Source organism: Phyllobates terribilis, unplaced genomic scaffold (genome assembly GCF_046119375.1).
Source record: "Phyllobates terribilis strain yellow unplaced genomic scaffold, ASM4611937v1 Scaffold_3__8_contigs__length_932513732, whole genome shotgun sequence".
In the NCBI taxonomy this organism is placed as follows: Eukaryota; Metazoa; Chordata; class Amphibia; order Anura; family Dendrobatidae; genus Phyllobates; species Phyllobates terribilis.
This window is the reverse complement of record NW_027362763.1, coordinates 775,695,914-775,713,062: the sequence shown is the minus strand read 5'-3', so window position 1 is coordinate 775,713,062 and position 17,149 is coordinate 775,695,914. Positions and strand designations below refer to the sequence as shown.

The 17,149-nt window shown below is 43.4% G+C and overlaps 1 protein-coding gene across 2 annotated transcripts in view; it reads left to right on the top strand.

The window, feature by feature from the left end:
- Positions 1–1,097: 1,097 nt before the first annotated feature.
- CHGB (chromogranin B) overlaps positions 1,098–17,149 on the top strand; it is a 220,947-nt gene continuing 204,895 nt past the window's right edge. The window contains exons 1-2 of one of the 2 annotated variants that reach the window (XM_073672261.1): positions 1,098–1,146; positions 1,602–1,696. Coding sequence is in view for 1 of the 2 variants with exons in the window: in XM_073672260.1 (XP_073528361.1) it covers positions 1,287–1,310 (24 nt within the window). In the remaining variant the exon portion in view is untranslated. Of the gene's footprint in view, positions 1,147–1,271; positions 1,311–1,601; positions 1,697–17,149 lie in introns of those variants that run through there. The other variant, XM_073672260.1, reaches the window with a different exon arrangement.

The following is a 17,149-nucleotide window of genomic DNA, read 5'->3' as shown; positions in this document are numbered from 1 at the left end:
GTCCTCAGGCCCAGAAACCCGAAGGCACGGTCACACGCGTGGGACCAGCACCGCCATCGTGGAGCGGAAGCCATTAGAAGGCCCCGAGTCACCGGCCATACGGGTGAGCACCACACGGTACACTCAGGGACGTGGGCTACTTATATCCGCTTCTAGCAAGGTAGCCAGAAGAGTACAGTCAGTTTGGGAGGCCTACAACTCCGCCTGGCCAGGGGAGATCCCATCTGCTCAAGGACTGACCAGGCCCCGTTCACTAGCAAGTACTCCGGGAGGGTCTATCGTTGTTACCAGTAAAGACCCTGAATTACACCGCACCGTCTCTGAGTGGTTCCTGCTACCCCCATCATCCACATCTGCTGCCCTGAGGCCATACCCCTCCCGTTGGGGGTTATACCATCTACGCTGCACCATCCATCCACCGGCCTCAGCGGACTGTCCTGCAGCGGCAGCTCCATAGCTGCATTCAACGGGTGGCGTAGTCGTCCTGCATCTACCGCTGTTACATCGCCGCTCAGTTTGACTCCCTGGGCACGGACCGGGTCACCGCCACGAGACTACAACCCTCAAGAGATCCGGCTCCGGGTAAGCTCCCGCGTGCGCAACGCAGCGCGACACAGGCCCAGGGGCGCGTCATATGCAAAAAAATGGAGGCAGCACAACAAAGATACAAATAGACCCTCATGGTGGTGCACAGGTTCCTACTGCCCAATAACAAAGGATTATTTAGGTCTCGGCCCCCCTTTCCAAGGGCCCCAAAGCAACTGTATGGTTTACCTCTCTATGGTAAATGCTCTTGTAAGAGAATGTTTATGCATTACTCAGATACCCACTGATTACTGAAATTATTATTTTTTTAGGGTTCATTAATATTACACTATATAATTCTTTGATATTAATATTAAAGTTTAATGACAAGTTTGAACAGACATTGGTTGTATGTGTTTGTTAATATGAGGGACCTTTTATGATGCTTTTCCAGCTAACCCAGCTCTGCAGCAGGTTTTCACAAAATAGCAAAGCTCCTTCTCGTGAGGTCTTTTGCCTCAGCTGTGACACCGTAGGAGTCATGTTTGAAGAGGGCAATGTGTTTGGGATGCACTTCCTGGAGTGTTTTGCCTTCACGTTCACATGGAGCTGTGGTGACAGGTAGGAGAGAGGCTTGTGCTGCTGAGACTCTGTTACTTGGCACACTGGGAGTGATTGTGATGATGTGCAGCTAGTGATCGCTTCCGCTGGATCTCCACAGTAGTATCAGCAATCCTCCGTACATCAGGTTGTGGCAAGCTATGGATTGCTGGTATATGTATGATGTAAGGGTGTGCAATAATATATGTATCATATGAATATGATGACTGCATGGCAGTGTGATAATTAACACTTTTGTAACTAAGATTTATGCTCTTTCATGTACTTCCCTGCAGTTATGGATGGTGCATTCCCTCCTTAAAGGGAATCTGTCGCCCCCTGGGACGCTTTTAAGATATTACTATGGGCATACTGGTGATAGAATTGTTAAACTAGTCTTACCTGTATGCCTCATAGCTGCCATCTAGTTGTTGAGAAATACACTTTTAATCTTTTATGTTAATGATTTCTTCCAGGCTCCGGGGCGTGCGTTCTTCTGCGCAGGCGCCGGTGTGTCTCTGCTACTGCGCAGAAGAAGGATGAAGACACTGCCCATAGAAGGACGGATAAGGTACAGATAATAGTGCAGGGCGCAGGCGCGGGTGTCTGGAGCCATAGCTGCACGTCACAGGGCAGGGGTGGTATGGTAATGAAGACAGGAGGCAGAGATTCCTTGCAGGCACTGCATGCCCCGGAGTCTGGAAGAAATCATTAACATGAAAGAGAAAAAGTGCATTTCTCTACAACTAAACCCCAGTTATGAGGCATACAGGTAAGACTAGTTTAACCATTTTATTACCTGTATGCCCATAGTAATAGCTTAAAAGCGTCCAAGGGGGTGACCGATTCCCTTTAAAACAAAATTCTTCCTTTAAGCCAACAAATAAGGTGGTCAATATTTAGAATATATATTTTAATTAAGGGGCAACTGTCAGTAGGATCAGCTATCTTAAGCCGTCTATATGGACTTGTAGGTCATAGAAAGTTGAATCAAATGATATCTACAATCCTATGAAAGGTTCCCGAGAAATCCACGTTTTTCTTTTCAGCTTATTTGCATACAAGACGAAAGTGGATTTTTTTCCATTCATTGGATCACAGATATCATTTTATTTAGCTTCTGATGATCTATATGCCCATATAGACTGCTTAGGAGGGTTCATCCTATTGACAGCTTTCCTTTAAATGAAAACTGTAAATTCACTTTAAAGGGAACCTGTCATGTGAAATAACGCTATATGGAGTTTAATCTGCAGGTTAATCGCGTTCTGACACTGTGCAGCCGCTGCACTGAGAGCCCCGCTGCCGGAAGGGTATTAACCTTATATCCACCCCGCAGTCAGCTCGCTCTTTCAGTCATAAGGGCAGTGCCAGCACAGTTTCAGTCACAGCTCTGTGTATAGTGAGCGGTAGCTGTAACCTCGCCCCCTGCAGTGATTGACAGCCTGCTCAGCATTAGACCCGGCTGTCAGTCAGTGCTGGGGGTGCGGTTACAGCTATCGCTCACTATACACAGAGCTGTGACTGAAACCGTTACGGTGCCACCCCTATAATTAAAAGAGCGAGCCAGCTGGGGAGGGAAAATACAGTTAATTTCCTTCCGGCAGCGGGGCTCTCAGTGCAGCGGCCGCACAGTTATCTGCAGGTTACTAGCGTTATTTTACATGACAGGTTCCCTTTTAATGTGAATTTTTGCCCTTCAGGATATTAAGATAATAAAAAAATAATAAATAATAAAAAAGATTAAAAAAAACCTCTGCTAAATGTCTTCCAGTAGTGTCGTTCCCATACTCGTTACCCATTTTTTCATTATATCTTGCTACAGGAAAGCTGTGTGACAATCGATAAGATTATAGGACAGCTCCAATAGAATTTGTCGCCCAGCTTTCTGAGACTCCTGAATAGCAAATCTATGAAAGTGGTTTTTTTTTTTTTTTTGCGTACATGCAGAGTTGAGTAATCGGTGTTGGTCCGATTTGCTTGTTTTTAACAACCGTGTATGCAAAAAAACTGATGTTGATTTTTTCAAGCTTCTCACTAACAGTCAGTGAAAAACTGCAACGTTAGGAGAATGCCATCGTGTACTGTCCAAGTTTCTCACGGACTCATAGACTTAAATGTGGGTAGTTTTGATCCATAAGTTGAGTTAAAAATGGACGAAACTCACACAGTCCACAAAAAAAAAAACAATGACCTGAACAGCAACATAGACTGTAATAGGCATGTGGTTTATCTGTGATATCAGAGTAAGGCCTGAATCACTTTCTCATGTACGAGTTCTGTGTTTTCACTGATGGAACGCGTACCCATTATAGTATAGGGCTGTTCACATGTCCGTGTATTTTTGCGGACCGAATGACCTTTATCAAAACACTGAGACGTCCCATTTTGATTCAAGTCATGGCTCAAACTCATCAAAGCGACTCTATGGGCCCATGAAAAAAAATTGGACCTCACTCAGTCTCAGATGCTGTCTCTCTACTGTCCGACTTTCACGTTTGATAGAAAAATGTTGAAAAAAAATTCTCGTACAAAAATTAAAATCAAACTGATGTTAAAAACTGACACTAAACAAAAATCAGACTTTTTTTTGTGTACGAGATCCATCACTGATGTCTGAATAAGGCCTTATAATGGATAGTGAAACAGTCAGTGTGACTAGGAAGCTTGATGACTTCCCTGCTGATTGCTGACTATATGGGCCCAATTTATTAAAGCTTTACCGCCAGAATTCTGGTGTAAAAAGCTTTGAAAAGTCACAAAATTTTGGTTAAGTGTGAAAGTGCACTAAAATTTTTTTGCGACTTTTGGTGGTCTCGCTTCATGACCCAGTGGGCAGAGCTGGGGTAGGACAGGGGTGCGAGAACCTCCGCTCATCAGATTCTTGACCGGCAGCCTTCCTTACGTAAAATGTGGTTCTAATAACAGCAGGTTGTTGGGGGTGCCGGGCAGCGGAGATTTTGTGATAACTTGTGAGGAGGGCAGCACAGGGTTGTGGGATCCTTCAACCTGGAAGTTCTTTTGCTAGAAAGTCAGGTCCTTTAGGGTGGCCTCAGGGACACTTATCAGCATGGTTGATAATGTAGGAAAATCATCAGTCTGTAGTAAATGAAAAAGACAATCACAGACTGGTGGTAGGTGATGGGAGCGTGAATGGTTATTCTGCCATCTAGTGGTCATTATAGGAATTCCAGCTAAAATGCAGTGGTCCACCTGGCCTTCTAATATTATATACTGATAGCACTCGCCTTACTAGGGAAAGCAAGATGTCAGGATAACTGTGTGACATTTTATGATTGGCAATGTTTCTTACCATCATGATGATTTGTGCGAGGATTGTGCAGGCTGGCGTATCGTGAATCCATGGTACCAGATTCATGTGGCATCGGTGGGCTAAAAACTGTGCCCATTACTCCAGGGAAGGTGGATGCTCCTATCGTCATGTATAGACTATAAAATAAGGATCTGTTCACATGTCCTGTTGTCACTCGTTTGGACTCAGGCTTTGCTTTCCAATTTGCCTCTGTTTTTGCCAGTAATCCGTTCTTACTCGCAGAGTCTCTGAACGTCTCGAGTGTTTTGGTCATACCCAGTGCTTTAACCCCTTCCCTCCAAAGCCAATTTTTTTTTTTTTCATTTTCATTTTTTTCCTCTCCTTTTTCATATAGACTTAATTAATTTTCTTTTTTTTGAACAGACATAGGCATAAAAGAGCTTTCTTTATGTGCGACGGGTTGTAGTTTTGTTTCACATTCACTTTCCTACATAGACCAAGGCCACGTTCAGTATTTGGTCAGTATTTCACATCACTATTTGTAATCCAAAACCAGTAGTGGTTGATAATCCAGAAGTGGTGACGTGTTTCTATTATACTTTTCCTCTGATTGTTCCACTCCTGGTTTTGACTTGCACATACTGATGTGAAATACTGACCAAATACTGAACGTGTGAACATGGCCTAAAGTGGAAAATGGCAAAAAAAAATCCAAGTGCGGTGATATGGTGGAAACCCTCCCCCGCAATTACGCCATTCTTTTGGGTTTTATTTTTATGACGTTAATGTTGCAGTAAAAATGGAATCATGGTTCTTCAGATCAGTATGATTTATGAAGATACTATGTATAGGTTATTTTTTACTATTTTATTGGCTTAAAATTGTGTTAAAAAATGTTTTGTTTTCCAACAATTGAGCTATATGGGAGCCATTTTTTCGCATGATTATCTTATTGAATTTTCAATAAAACTGTAATTGTGGCTTTTTTTCTTTTTTGTCTCTTACAGCTTTTACCAATCGGCTTAATTAATGTAATATTCTAATCTGACTTTTCTGAATGCATTATACCAAATATGTGTATTTTTATTTATTGTTAACAGGAGAAAAGGGGGCAATTTTAAATATATAGTCGAGGACGTGCTGAACGCCCCCTAAAACCTGTCATGTGATGTCCAGCTTGTGACTGTCATTTTTGCTATATACAGCAATACTGAGGCATTGCTGTATATAGTACAAGCGTTCAGATTATCGCAGGTTCAAGTAAAAATGACAGTCACAAGCTGGACATCACTTGACAGGTTTTGGGGGGCGATCAGCACATCCTTGACTACCAACCCATAATGTCTCGGTGTCTCGGGTGGATCGCAGTGCTTAAATGCCACTGTCAGTGCTTAACAGCACATTTAAGATGTTAACAGCAGCGATTTTCAGGTGCACCGATTGCTGCTGTTAGGGGCAGATGTCGGCTATATAATATATCTGGCATCTGTCCTATGTGGAGCGGTCTTTGCTTCTGAGCCTGCTCCAAATTCCCTGACACTTTTTTCATGATGTAGTAGTGTGTGATGGAGCATGAAGGGGTTAAAAACAGATCCGGTATTTTATGATATAACGGATGACCATCCATTACGATTTCTTTCCCTTAGTCTTCACTACCTCTCCTGCTGGCGGTTCAGATGCTCCATGTTAGCATTGCAGCTCTTCTTCAGCGCTGCTCTGTGGATGGGGCGTGACTGCTGACGTCATACTGATTGACCGCTGGCTTACTGCAGTTAGGCTGAGGGGAGCCAGCTGTCAGTCAGCATGATATTGTTACGCTCGCGCCCGGACTGACTGGCGTGAGCGTGATTAGTGATCCCACTGTACCATGACCCGAGGAGTGCCTAGAGGGGCGTAACTAAGTATCAACCCGATCCGACCAAGGTCGCACGGCGGCTTAGTCGACTCCGTGGACCAAGGAGGAACCGAGCAGAGGGACCAGGTGCGACTCCAGGTCAGACCCCGGTCACAGTTGTTAACCCACACCGGGGAATGCAGGAACAGGCAGGTTAGACTGGCATACAGGCAGGTGTGTACTGGAAAGTACGGCTGGTATGCAGACAGGTGGGCACTGGCAAGCACGGCTGGTATGCAGACAGGTGGGCACTGGCAAGCACGGCTGGTATGCAGACAGGGAGATACTGGCAAGCACGGCTGGAGTGCAGACAGGGAGGAACTAGCAGGTTGGAGCGCAGGCTGGATAGGGTCCAGTACAGACTGGGAGACAGGTACAGAGCCGCAGATGCGGTAGACAAGCAGAGTAAAGCGAAACCGCCGGAGCGGAGGACAAGGCCGAGCAGAGAGGTGCGGTGAGCAAGCAGAGCGGAGCGGAAACCGCCGGAGCGGTGGGCAAGTCAGAGCAGGGAGAAACCGCCGGAGCGGTGGGCAAGGCAGAGAAGACAGGGCTCTGTTCACATGGAACAGACTGGAAAATACAGGAAGATGGCTAGAACACAGGAGGAAGATACGGAGGAAGGGAAAAGGGACAAGCAGAACCAGATACACACAAGGTATTTCCTATGAAGTAGCCAGTGGACACAAAACTCACAAACAGAAGTACAGAGACAATGAGTTGGAGTTAGGTGCAGGTTCAGATACTGCAGGAAAAGGGAAGGTACGGACATAGAGACAAACGGGTAACAGGCTAGGATACAGTTCAGACAGGAACTGCTACTGCAAAGAGATACAAGAACGAGCCTGGGTATACAGCCCCCAGAGTGGCGGAAACAGACTAGAAACAGGACAGGACCTGGCAATTCAGTAGCAAAGACTAACTGAGTGAAGGTGTTGCTCAGGCCCCTCCTTCTGGGTGGAGGGGGTTTAAATATCCAGTGACTCACAGCAATAGGCTGGAGACGCATTAGGGGTGCGCCCACAGCAGCTATAAGAATCAGGAAGTAATCGGGCCGCCGCCCTAAGCAGTCAGTGAAGAGACATGCACACAGCATGAACTGGAACAAGGTTTGTAGGCTGGACTGACAGGTAAGATTGCGGTCTTGCATAGTGGTAGGTGGTGCACTATGCAAGCACGCAGCCAGGGATGTTACAGATATCAGCAGTTACGCCCCGTCAATAGAGGAGAGTTGGAGAAGCCGCTGCTTTATGGAAGTGACGTCAGTGGAAGCCTTTGAATCGCTGGCAGGAGCCGTCTGTGGCATGGAGCACAACAGGCAGGTAGGAAGCAACTACTTGACTGTTAGTTCTTGAGCCTGTAGTAAAAAAAAGTTAAATAGTCCTGGATAACTCCTTTCTGAAGAGGCATGCGTGTAAGTCAAATGCAAGACATTAGGGACTGTTCTGTCCCCAGTCAAATGAATACCTCCTGCACTGGATCATTTATTTCTGTCTTTATCATCCAAAAAGGGAAATGGCTACGGGACGTGAGCATAGTCTGTGAGAATCTGCAATCAGGAAATATAACCTGTTTATTTTATTGTTTACATGCTTTTGGTTAATATGAATAAAGTTGATCCGATCTGGTTAAGGCAGATGAGCGCATTCAGCTTTTCCTGGAATATATGGATGGAGGAGGTACCTGGCAGAACAGACTCCTTGTTAGGCGCTTTCTTCTTAGACTTTTTTTTGCTGATTTCAGTAGACTGCAGTCTGGACAGAATTGAGGTTTATTTAATCATTGATTACAAAGCATTGGCTCGCTCCTAACCTCATCTCTGCGTGCAGCACAGTGCTTTCTAGTTATATAATTCCACTTAGCAGCAATAAAACTATTAATGTTCTGTTTCTTCCAAGATGAATAAAGTGAGTAGACAAATTTACTTTTCCAGCCGGAGTAACTATAATGATATTGCTATTAAAATGCTGGGGACCTATTTTACAAATGAGGTTTTTAGTAGAATCATAGAATCATAGAATCATAGAATCATAGAATGGTAGAGTTGGAAGGGACCTCCTGGGTCATCTGGTACAACCCCCTGCTCAAAGCAGGATTCACTAGATCATCTCAGACAGATGTCTGTCCAGCCTCTGTTTGAAGATGTCCATTGAAGGGGAACTCGCCACCTCTCGTGGCAGCCTGTTCCACTCATTAATCACCCTAACTGTCAAAAAGTTTTTTCTAATATCTAATCTGTGTCTCCTCCCATTTAGTTTCATCCCATTGCTTCTAGTCTTTCCTTGTGCAAATGAGAATAAAGATGATCCTTCTACAATGTGACAGCCCTTGACATATTTGTAGACAGCTATTAAGTCTGCTCTCAGTCTTCTTTTTTGTAAGCTAAACATTCCCAAATCCTGCAACCGTTCCTCATAGGACATGGTTTGCAGACCAGTCACCATTCTGGTCGCTCTTCTCTGAACTTGCTCTAGTTTGTCTATGTCTTTTTTAAAATGTGGTGCCCAAAACTGTACACAGTATTCCAGATGAGGTCTGACCAAAGAGGAGTAAAGACCGATAATGACTTCACGTGATCTAGACTGTATGCTTCTGTTAATACATCCCAGAATTGTATTTGCCTTTTTTGCTGCTGCATCACACTGTTGACTCATGTTCAGTCTATGATCTATTAGTATACCTAAGTCTTTTTCACATGTACTGTTGCTTAGCTCTATTCCTCCCATTCTGTATATGCTTTTTTCATTTTTATTGCCCAGATGTAGTACTTTGCATTTTTCCCTGTTAAAAACCATTCTGTTGGTTGCTGCCCACTGCTCCAGTTTATTTAGGTCTTTTTGAATCCTCTCTCTCTCTTCTCTAGTATTAGCTATCCCTCCTAGCTTTGTGTCATCAGCAAATTTAATCAGTTTACCCTCAATTCCTTCATCTAAATCATTGATAAAGATGTTGAACAATACAGGTCCCAGGACGGAGCCCTGTGGTACCCCACTTGAGACATTCATCCAGCTGGATGTGAAGCCATTTACAACCACCCTTTGAGTCCGATCACTAAGCCAGTTATGAATCCACCTAACAGTTGCCTGGTCCATTGCATACTTGGTCATTTTTTCAATAAGGATGGTGTGAGATACTTTGTCAAATGCTTTGCTGAAGTCAAGATATACTATATCTACAGCATTTCCCTGATCCACCCAGTCAGTGATTCTGTCATAGAAGGAAATTAAGTTAGTCTGACATGACTTGTTAGTTACAAACCCATGCTGACTCTGGTTAATCACTTCATTCTTATCCATGTACTTACATACATGTTGTTTAATAATTTGTTCAAAGATCTTTCCTGGTATAGAAGTCAGACTCACCGGCCTATAGTTCCCTGGGTCCACCTTCTTCCCCTTTTTGAAGATAGGAACAACATTTGCTCTTCTCCAGTCTTCTGGGACTTCTCCTGTTCTCCAAGAATTTTCAAAGATTATGGAGAGTGGTTCTAAAATTTCTTCTACGATCTCCTTCAGTACTCTGGGGTGTAATTCATCTGGACCTGGAGACTTGAACTCATTTATGTTCGCTAAATATTCCCTCACAATCTTTCTGTTTACAGATAACTTGGATTCCTCTATTCCTTTAAAAGGACAGTGAAGATCAGTTGATGTTACATTTTCTTTCTGAGAGGAAACAGATGCAAAATAGGAATTAAAAAGTTCGGCCTTCTCAACATCCTCTCTTACCATTTCTCCATTTTCATCCTGTAAAAATCCTATAGCATCTTTGACTTTTCTTTTACTTTTGACATACCCCCAAAATCCTTTTTTATTGCTTTTGACATCTCTTGCAAGCCTTAATTCATTGTCAGCTTTAGCTAACCTGATACGTGCCCTGCAGGATCTGCAGACTGCATTATAATCTTCTTTAGATATGCCTCCCTCTTTCCATTTAATAAACATTTCTTTCTTTCTTTTTAGCATGTGTTTAAGTTCTGTGTTCATCCATCCTGGTTTCCTTAAATGCTTCCCATTCTTCCTACTTTTCGGGATTGTTAACGATTGTGCTTTGAGAATCTCATTTTTAAAAATTTCCCATCCTTCCTGGACATTTTTGTCCTTAAGGACATCCAGCCATTGGATCCCTCCTATTCTCTTTCTGAGTCTCTTAAAATCTGCCTTTCTAAAATCTAACCTTGAAGTTTGAGTCTTCATATGTCTTCCTCCTCTAGTTATCCAAAATTCTATAATAGCATGATCGCTGCCTCCTAGGGTCCCAGCCACCTTTACCTCCTCAACCATTTCCTCCCTGTTTATAAGGATTAGATCCAAAGTAGCAGATCCCCTTGTTTTCTCCCCTACCTTTTGGAAGATAAAGTTGTCAGCAAGAGAGGATAAGAATTTGCTTGACCTGTTAGTTTTATTTGAGAAAGATTCCCAACAAATGTCTGGATAGTTGAAATCTCCCATGACCACTACGTCGTATTTTTTGGAGAACTTGGTCATTTGATACATAAAGAGTTCATCCATATCTTCAGCTTGCCCAGGTGGCCTGTAGTAAATGCCTACAATGGTGTCCTTTCCGTTGTTCTCTCCTTGTATTCTTACCCAAACAGTTTCCACAGAACTCCCAGTCTCTGAAGCTTCAATGTCTGTGCAGAAATACGCTTTTCTAACATACAATGCAACACCTCCTCCTCGTTTATCAAGTCTGTTTCTTGCAAATAAGTTGTATCCTTTTAGCCTTTTATTCCAATCATGTGTATCGTCCCACCAAGTTTCAGTGATTCCAATAACATCATATTCCTTTTCCTGCATTAGTAGTTCCAATTCTCCTTGTTTGTTGCCCATGCTTTGTGCATTTGTATAAAAACATTTTAGTTTGTGATTGGTTTCTCTTCCTCCCATATTTTTATTATTTAAATTGTTTTGTCTTTGTTCTTCCTTTCCACTTCCAGTAGCAGAGATCTCAATAGTATTTGTCAGCTGTATTGCTTTTTCTGGCCTTTTGCTTCCCTTCCCACATTGTTCTAGTTTAAAGCTCTTCTGATGAGTGTAGCAAGGCGACTTCCAAATACATATTTTCCAGTCTTCGTAAGGTGCACCCCATCTCTAGCAAGTAGTCCATCGTATAGGTAATTCATTCCGTGATCCAGAAATCCAAATCCTTGTTGACGGCACCATCGACGTAGCCAGTTGTTCACCTGTAGAATCTTATTCCACCTCATTGTTCCATGGCCATCCACTGGGAGGATGGATGAGAAGACCACCTGCGCTCCCAATTCTTTCACTTTCTTGCCTAAGTCTTCAAAGTCACTGCAGATGGTTTCCAGGTCCTTTCTTGCGGTGTCATTTGTCCCCACATATATTAGCAGGAATGGGTAGTGATCTGTAGGTCTGAAGAGTCTTGATATCCTGTCAGACACATCTTTAATTTTTGCTCCTGGAAGACAGCACATTTCTCTTGAGGTTATGTCTGGTCTGCAGATAGCAGCCTCTGTTCCTCTTAACAGGGAATCCCCCATGACCACCACTCTCCGTTTTTTCTTCACAACATTCTTCTTTCTCCATCCAGGAGGATTCTGAGGGCTTACAAGGTTATTCATTGCTGGCAAAGTCTTATTTTGCTGTATTTCTTCATGGTTCTCCTGCGTGAGAGCCTGGTACTGGTTCCTGAGCAGTATGGGTGCTGACTGCCTCTCGATCCTCCTGCTTCTGTGGGTCACATACTTCCATTCCTCTGTTTCGTCAGGTGCAGTTCGAATTTCTTCTCTTTCTGAATCATGAAGAGATAATTCTGCTCTGTCTAAGAACTCTTCACCTTCCTTAATGATTTTCAAGGTAGTTAACCTCTCTTCTAGATTTCGCAACTTTTCCTCCAACAGGGACACAAACTTGCATTTCTGGCATGTGAAGTTTGGCTTTTCCACTGGCAAGTCTGTGAACATGTAGCAGGATATGCAGCTCACCAAATGGCTCCTGGACTCTTCCATGTTCTTATTGTTAATGTTCTGAAAACAGTGAAAAAAGCTTAAAAAAAAGCTTCAAAATGCGCGCGACGGTAGGCGCGCGGTTTACCGATGTCCTCTTTTCAGCTCCAACAGCCAAAATCCAGTGTTCTTTGAGCTCGCGGAGACTCTTCACTTACCCCAAAATGCAGTGGGAATATGCAAATTATCTCCTCAGGACTCCTCCCCTGGAGATGGTCATCAATGTTACTGGGAAAAAAATCAAGCACCGATATACAGTATTTGGCCACACCTGTTCATACAATGGTTTCCCTTGTTCTTACTGATATGTGCACATTGTAGATTCAGCCTGAAGGTAGTAAAACCACAAAAGAACACATGGAAGTAAGGAGTAAAAAAAAATGTGTGAAACAAAGTAGAATATGTATTAAACTTTAGATTCTTCTCTGTACCACCCTTTTAGTCGGATGACCGCCTTACACCCCTTCATCAGATGGCTTCCAATGAACAGGTATGCTTCGTCAAGAGTTCATTTGTGGAATCACCGGCCTTCTGAACGCCTCCTCAAAACACCTTATTTCGCAAACATTTTCTGAAGGCCGGTGATTCCACAAATGAACTCTTGACGAAAGCCTTCAGAAAGTGTTTGCACTACAACATTGAAGGTGTCCTCAAGTGCAATCATGAAAACCATCAACCTCTATAATGAAACTGGCTCTTATGAAGACTAACTCAAGAGGATAAATTATACGCAGACTTCAATTAGCAGACACATCTCAACATCATCTCTCCAGAAAAGTTTGCGAGAAGCTGTCCGGTATGGTCAAGTTGCTGCAAAGAAGCCATTGCTGCGGCCTGCAAATAAGAAGCGAATTCTTTGGGTCAAGTAACACAAGGACTAGACATTAGATCCATGGAAATTTGTACTGCGGTCTGCTAAGTCAATATTTGAGATTTTCGGTACCAACCTTCTTGTCTTTGTAAGATGCAGAAAAGGTAAGTTGATGACACTTTTCGGGACTTCGTCAGTCCTATGATTTCACTAGTGTTGGCATTTCAGACCATACTACAGCCTAAGTTGGCCCAATATTCGGGACTTTAGATGACCGTTTTCTGGACAGCTTTTTTTTGTAGTTGGTTTGTGACAGTTTTAGGTTTGGACAACCAAACCATAAATGTGAAAGGGGTTTTCCGGGGAGATGGGATAATTTTTTAACGGCCATGCCTTCATAAGCTATAAAGATGGCATGAATAGCGCTGTTTCTCACCCTCATACTAACTGCAATCCAGAGTGACACCGGACCTGCTTCTTGGTGCTCCTCCTCCCTTCTGGGACATTACATCTCAGATCAGGGGTTGTGGCCTGCTCCCTTCTAGTAGCTGCCAGCCCCCTGATATGTCCTATTCAGCCCGCAATCAGGGGGCCTGGTCAGCCCCTGGCAAGCAGCCATAATCTATTTAGCCTCTGCTTGCTCTCCACTTGGAATCTATGCCTGCACACCTTCTTTATGACTGTCCACGCTCCTGGAAATGTCATAAAGAAGCTGCAGATACATGCTGCGATCCTCTGCTGTGCAAGCCATGACAGTCCATAATGTATACTACACAAAAAAACAAAAACTAAAAGTCACAGCCTCCTGACGTATTGTGCATGTATATGTTAGTCCATATTCTATACTGTCATATGTCAGGTAGTACAAGATCAGAGTTGTATAGAGCCATAATCCTGCAGCCATACAAATCTATGGGTCCAGACTGTGTTCCTTTGATTTCATACATAGTTGTGCCATGGACACGTGATTTTATGCTCATTTAGGTTGGCACCAGTAGCACTCACACCAGGGGCGGACACAGATAGTAGAGGGCCCCTTTGCAAGAGCTGTATGTTGGCTTCCTCATATCCCATATCTCATCATGAAGCGCCTAATTATTTTCTCTCTAACAATCTACCAGTAATTGTGAACTATGGAGTTTATTAATTCATATCCTTATGTGCAGTCTAATTGATAGTAGAAAACATATTGGGCCCCTATGTGGTTACACCAATGATATGTCCGCCCCTGTCTGGCACTTCATAATATAATATTGCTGAAATTTTAGTTGTGAGTGACCTCTCATTGTTTGCAGTATGTGGGTGTGCTGTGTATTTAACCCCTCTCCGACGTGGTCAGTAATAGTACGCACCACGTCGGAAAGGCCGGTTCAGCGGGGGCTCTGGTGGTGAGCCCCCGCTGAACCGGGCACATGTCACCTGATTTATACAGCTGACATGTGCCCGCAACAGCCGTGGGTGTTATCGCGATCCACCCGCGGCTGTTAACCAGTTAAATGCCGCTGTCGATCTTTGACAGCGGCATTTAACTTGCTTTTCTGGGAAGCGCGTCCTAGGCCACACCCATCAGCGACCCCATCACGTAATCGCGGGTCACCAATGGGTTAGCATGACAACCCGGGGTCTGCAGACCCCTGTGGTTGTCATGTCTCCATTGCTATGAGCACCACCCAGTGGGCGTCGCTCGTAGCAAGTGAGCATTTCTACAACATAGATGCGATCTGCTCATCGCCTCTATGTAGCAGTGGTGATCGCACCGCTGCTGCTTCTAGTCTTTTATGGAGACTTGAAGCATGCAAAAAGTGTAAAAAAAAATGTTTTATATTTTTAAAAAGTTTAAATCACCCCCCTTTTGCCCCATTCAAAATAAAATAATAAAAAATAAATCCCACATACACATATTTGGTATTGCCGCGTTCAGAATCGCCCGATCTATCAATATGAAAAAAGAATTAATCCGATCGGTAAACGGCGTAACGAGAAAAATAATTCCAAACGGCAGAATAAATTTTTTTTTGGTCACCGCAACATTGCAATAAAATGCAATAACGGGCGATCAAAACATCAGATCTACCCCAAAATGGTATTAATAAAAAACGGCAGCCCGGCGCGCAAAAAATAAGCCCTCACCCGGCCCCAGATCCCGAAAAATGGAGACGCCACGGGTCTCGGAAAATTGCACCATTTTTTTTTTTTTTTAGCAAACTTTGGAATTTTTTTTCGCCACTTAAACCTATACATGTTTGGTTTCTACGAACTTGTAATGACCTGGAGAATAAGAATGGCAGGTCAGTTTTAGCATTCAGTGAACGTGGTAAAAAAAAACTGTGGAATTGCATTTTTTTTTGCAATTTCACCACACTTTGAATTTTTTTCCCGTTTTCCAGTACACAATATGGTAAAACCAGTGATGGCGTTTAAAAGTATAACTTGTCCTCCCAAAAATAAACCCTCACAAGGCCATATTGAACAAAGAATAAAAAAGTTCTGGCTCTGGAAAGAAGGGGAGCAAAAAATGAAAACGCAAAAATGGAAAATGCACCGGTCATTAAGGGGTTAAACCAGTGTTTTCTAGTCCTTAGATTAGGGACTGTGAGACAGTGAGGGGAATTGTATGCGAGAGGCGGTACATATCCCCTAGAATGCGCATAGAGGAATATTGAACCCACTGGAGTGTATTGCAATCACAGACACAGCTGTGGTTGCAGTGAAAAATAAACTAAAAAGTTCAGACTTGGTCAAGCTATTTGACCAAGTTGAATTTAAGAAAACTTTGACCTGGGCTTTTATTTCTGGAGTGATCTACAGGATGGTAGTGGGGTGGATCGCTGCCTCTAGTGAGCGTCTTAGAACTGGCTCTTGTCCTGGATTCACGTTTAAATCTCAGCAAAGGTTTGGGTGTGTCAGTGTTTGGTTTGCTAGCTGCAGAGCAGGAGGCTCTGTGCACTACAAGCCTGTGTGAAGGCATAACACAGGCCTGTGAAGGCAACGTAACTGGTGCACCACGGAGAGATACGGTTTCCGTCGCCCACGGCAATGGGTTTGGAAGCGAACTGTTTTGATGACCCGGCTGTGATCCGGGGACACCGTTTGCCTTTAATTTGTGAGTTTTGGAAAAAGAAAGACATTTACTTTGAACTTTCCTGGGTGAATACTGCTGCACTACAGGACATAACTATAGTGGGTGCAGGGGTTGCGAGCTATGAGAAGATGGTGAGACTAATAATATTAAAGATGTGATAATTGGAGCTCTAAAGATTTTTCGTTGGGGCCCACAATTTTAAAGCTGCGCCACTGCCTTAGGGAATCCCGGTAAGTCATCATTTCAGGATCTTTCACAGATGGAGCACCTAGGGCTTGTGTGGGTGTCAGGTTGGTGACATGAATAGATTGATGACATTTACCATGTAAATTTCTCATTACAAATGAGTATTATGTTGCATAATGAACCCACTTACAGTAGATTTGCTGTTATGCATTTGCAAACCATTTGTATACTTGAAAATGTCAGACAATGTTTTATGCATTAAACTAATTTTGTTATAGACACTGTTACATTTGCTGTTGAAGGGTCTTTATTAACCTATTTCAAGGGTACATTTACATAAGGCAACCTGCGGCTGTAAAACGAACGTCGATTGGCTGCTTGTTAGTCCCGTAATAGCTTATTTCAGCAGACCCTAAATAGCCTGTTTAGATCGTCCGATCGCGCTAGTGATTCATACAGTAATAGATCGTTCTGTACGTGTAACGGTCATAATTCTCAGAAGCATATTTACTATACTTTTTACACACTGATTATTTTTAAGCAAGCGCAAAATAATTTCACCTGACAAACAAGTGTTTTACTTGTTCGTTGGGCTAATTGGCAGACTGTTACCCTGCCTATTATCGAGAATTGAGTGGTCCCGATAATCATTCAGTGTAAATTCACCCGAAGATGCCATCATTTCTGTGGGGGCCCGGTTGCAGTGCTGCAGTTTTCTGCACCATCAGTGACCAGGACTTGGCTGTAAAGAAGATGAAGAAGGAAAAAAAAAAAAGGGGGGGGGGGGGGGTGTCACAAAACTAAACCAG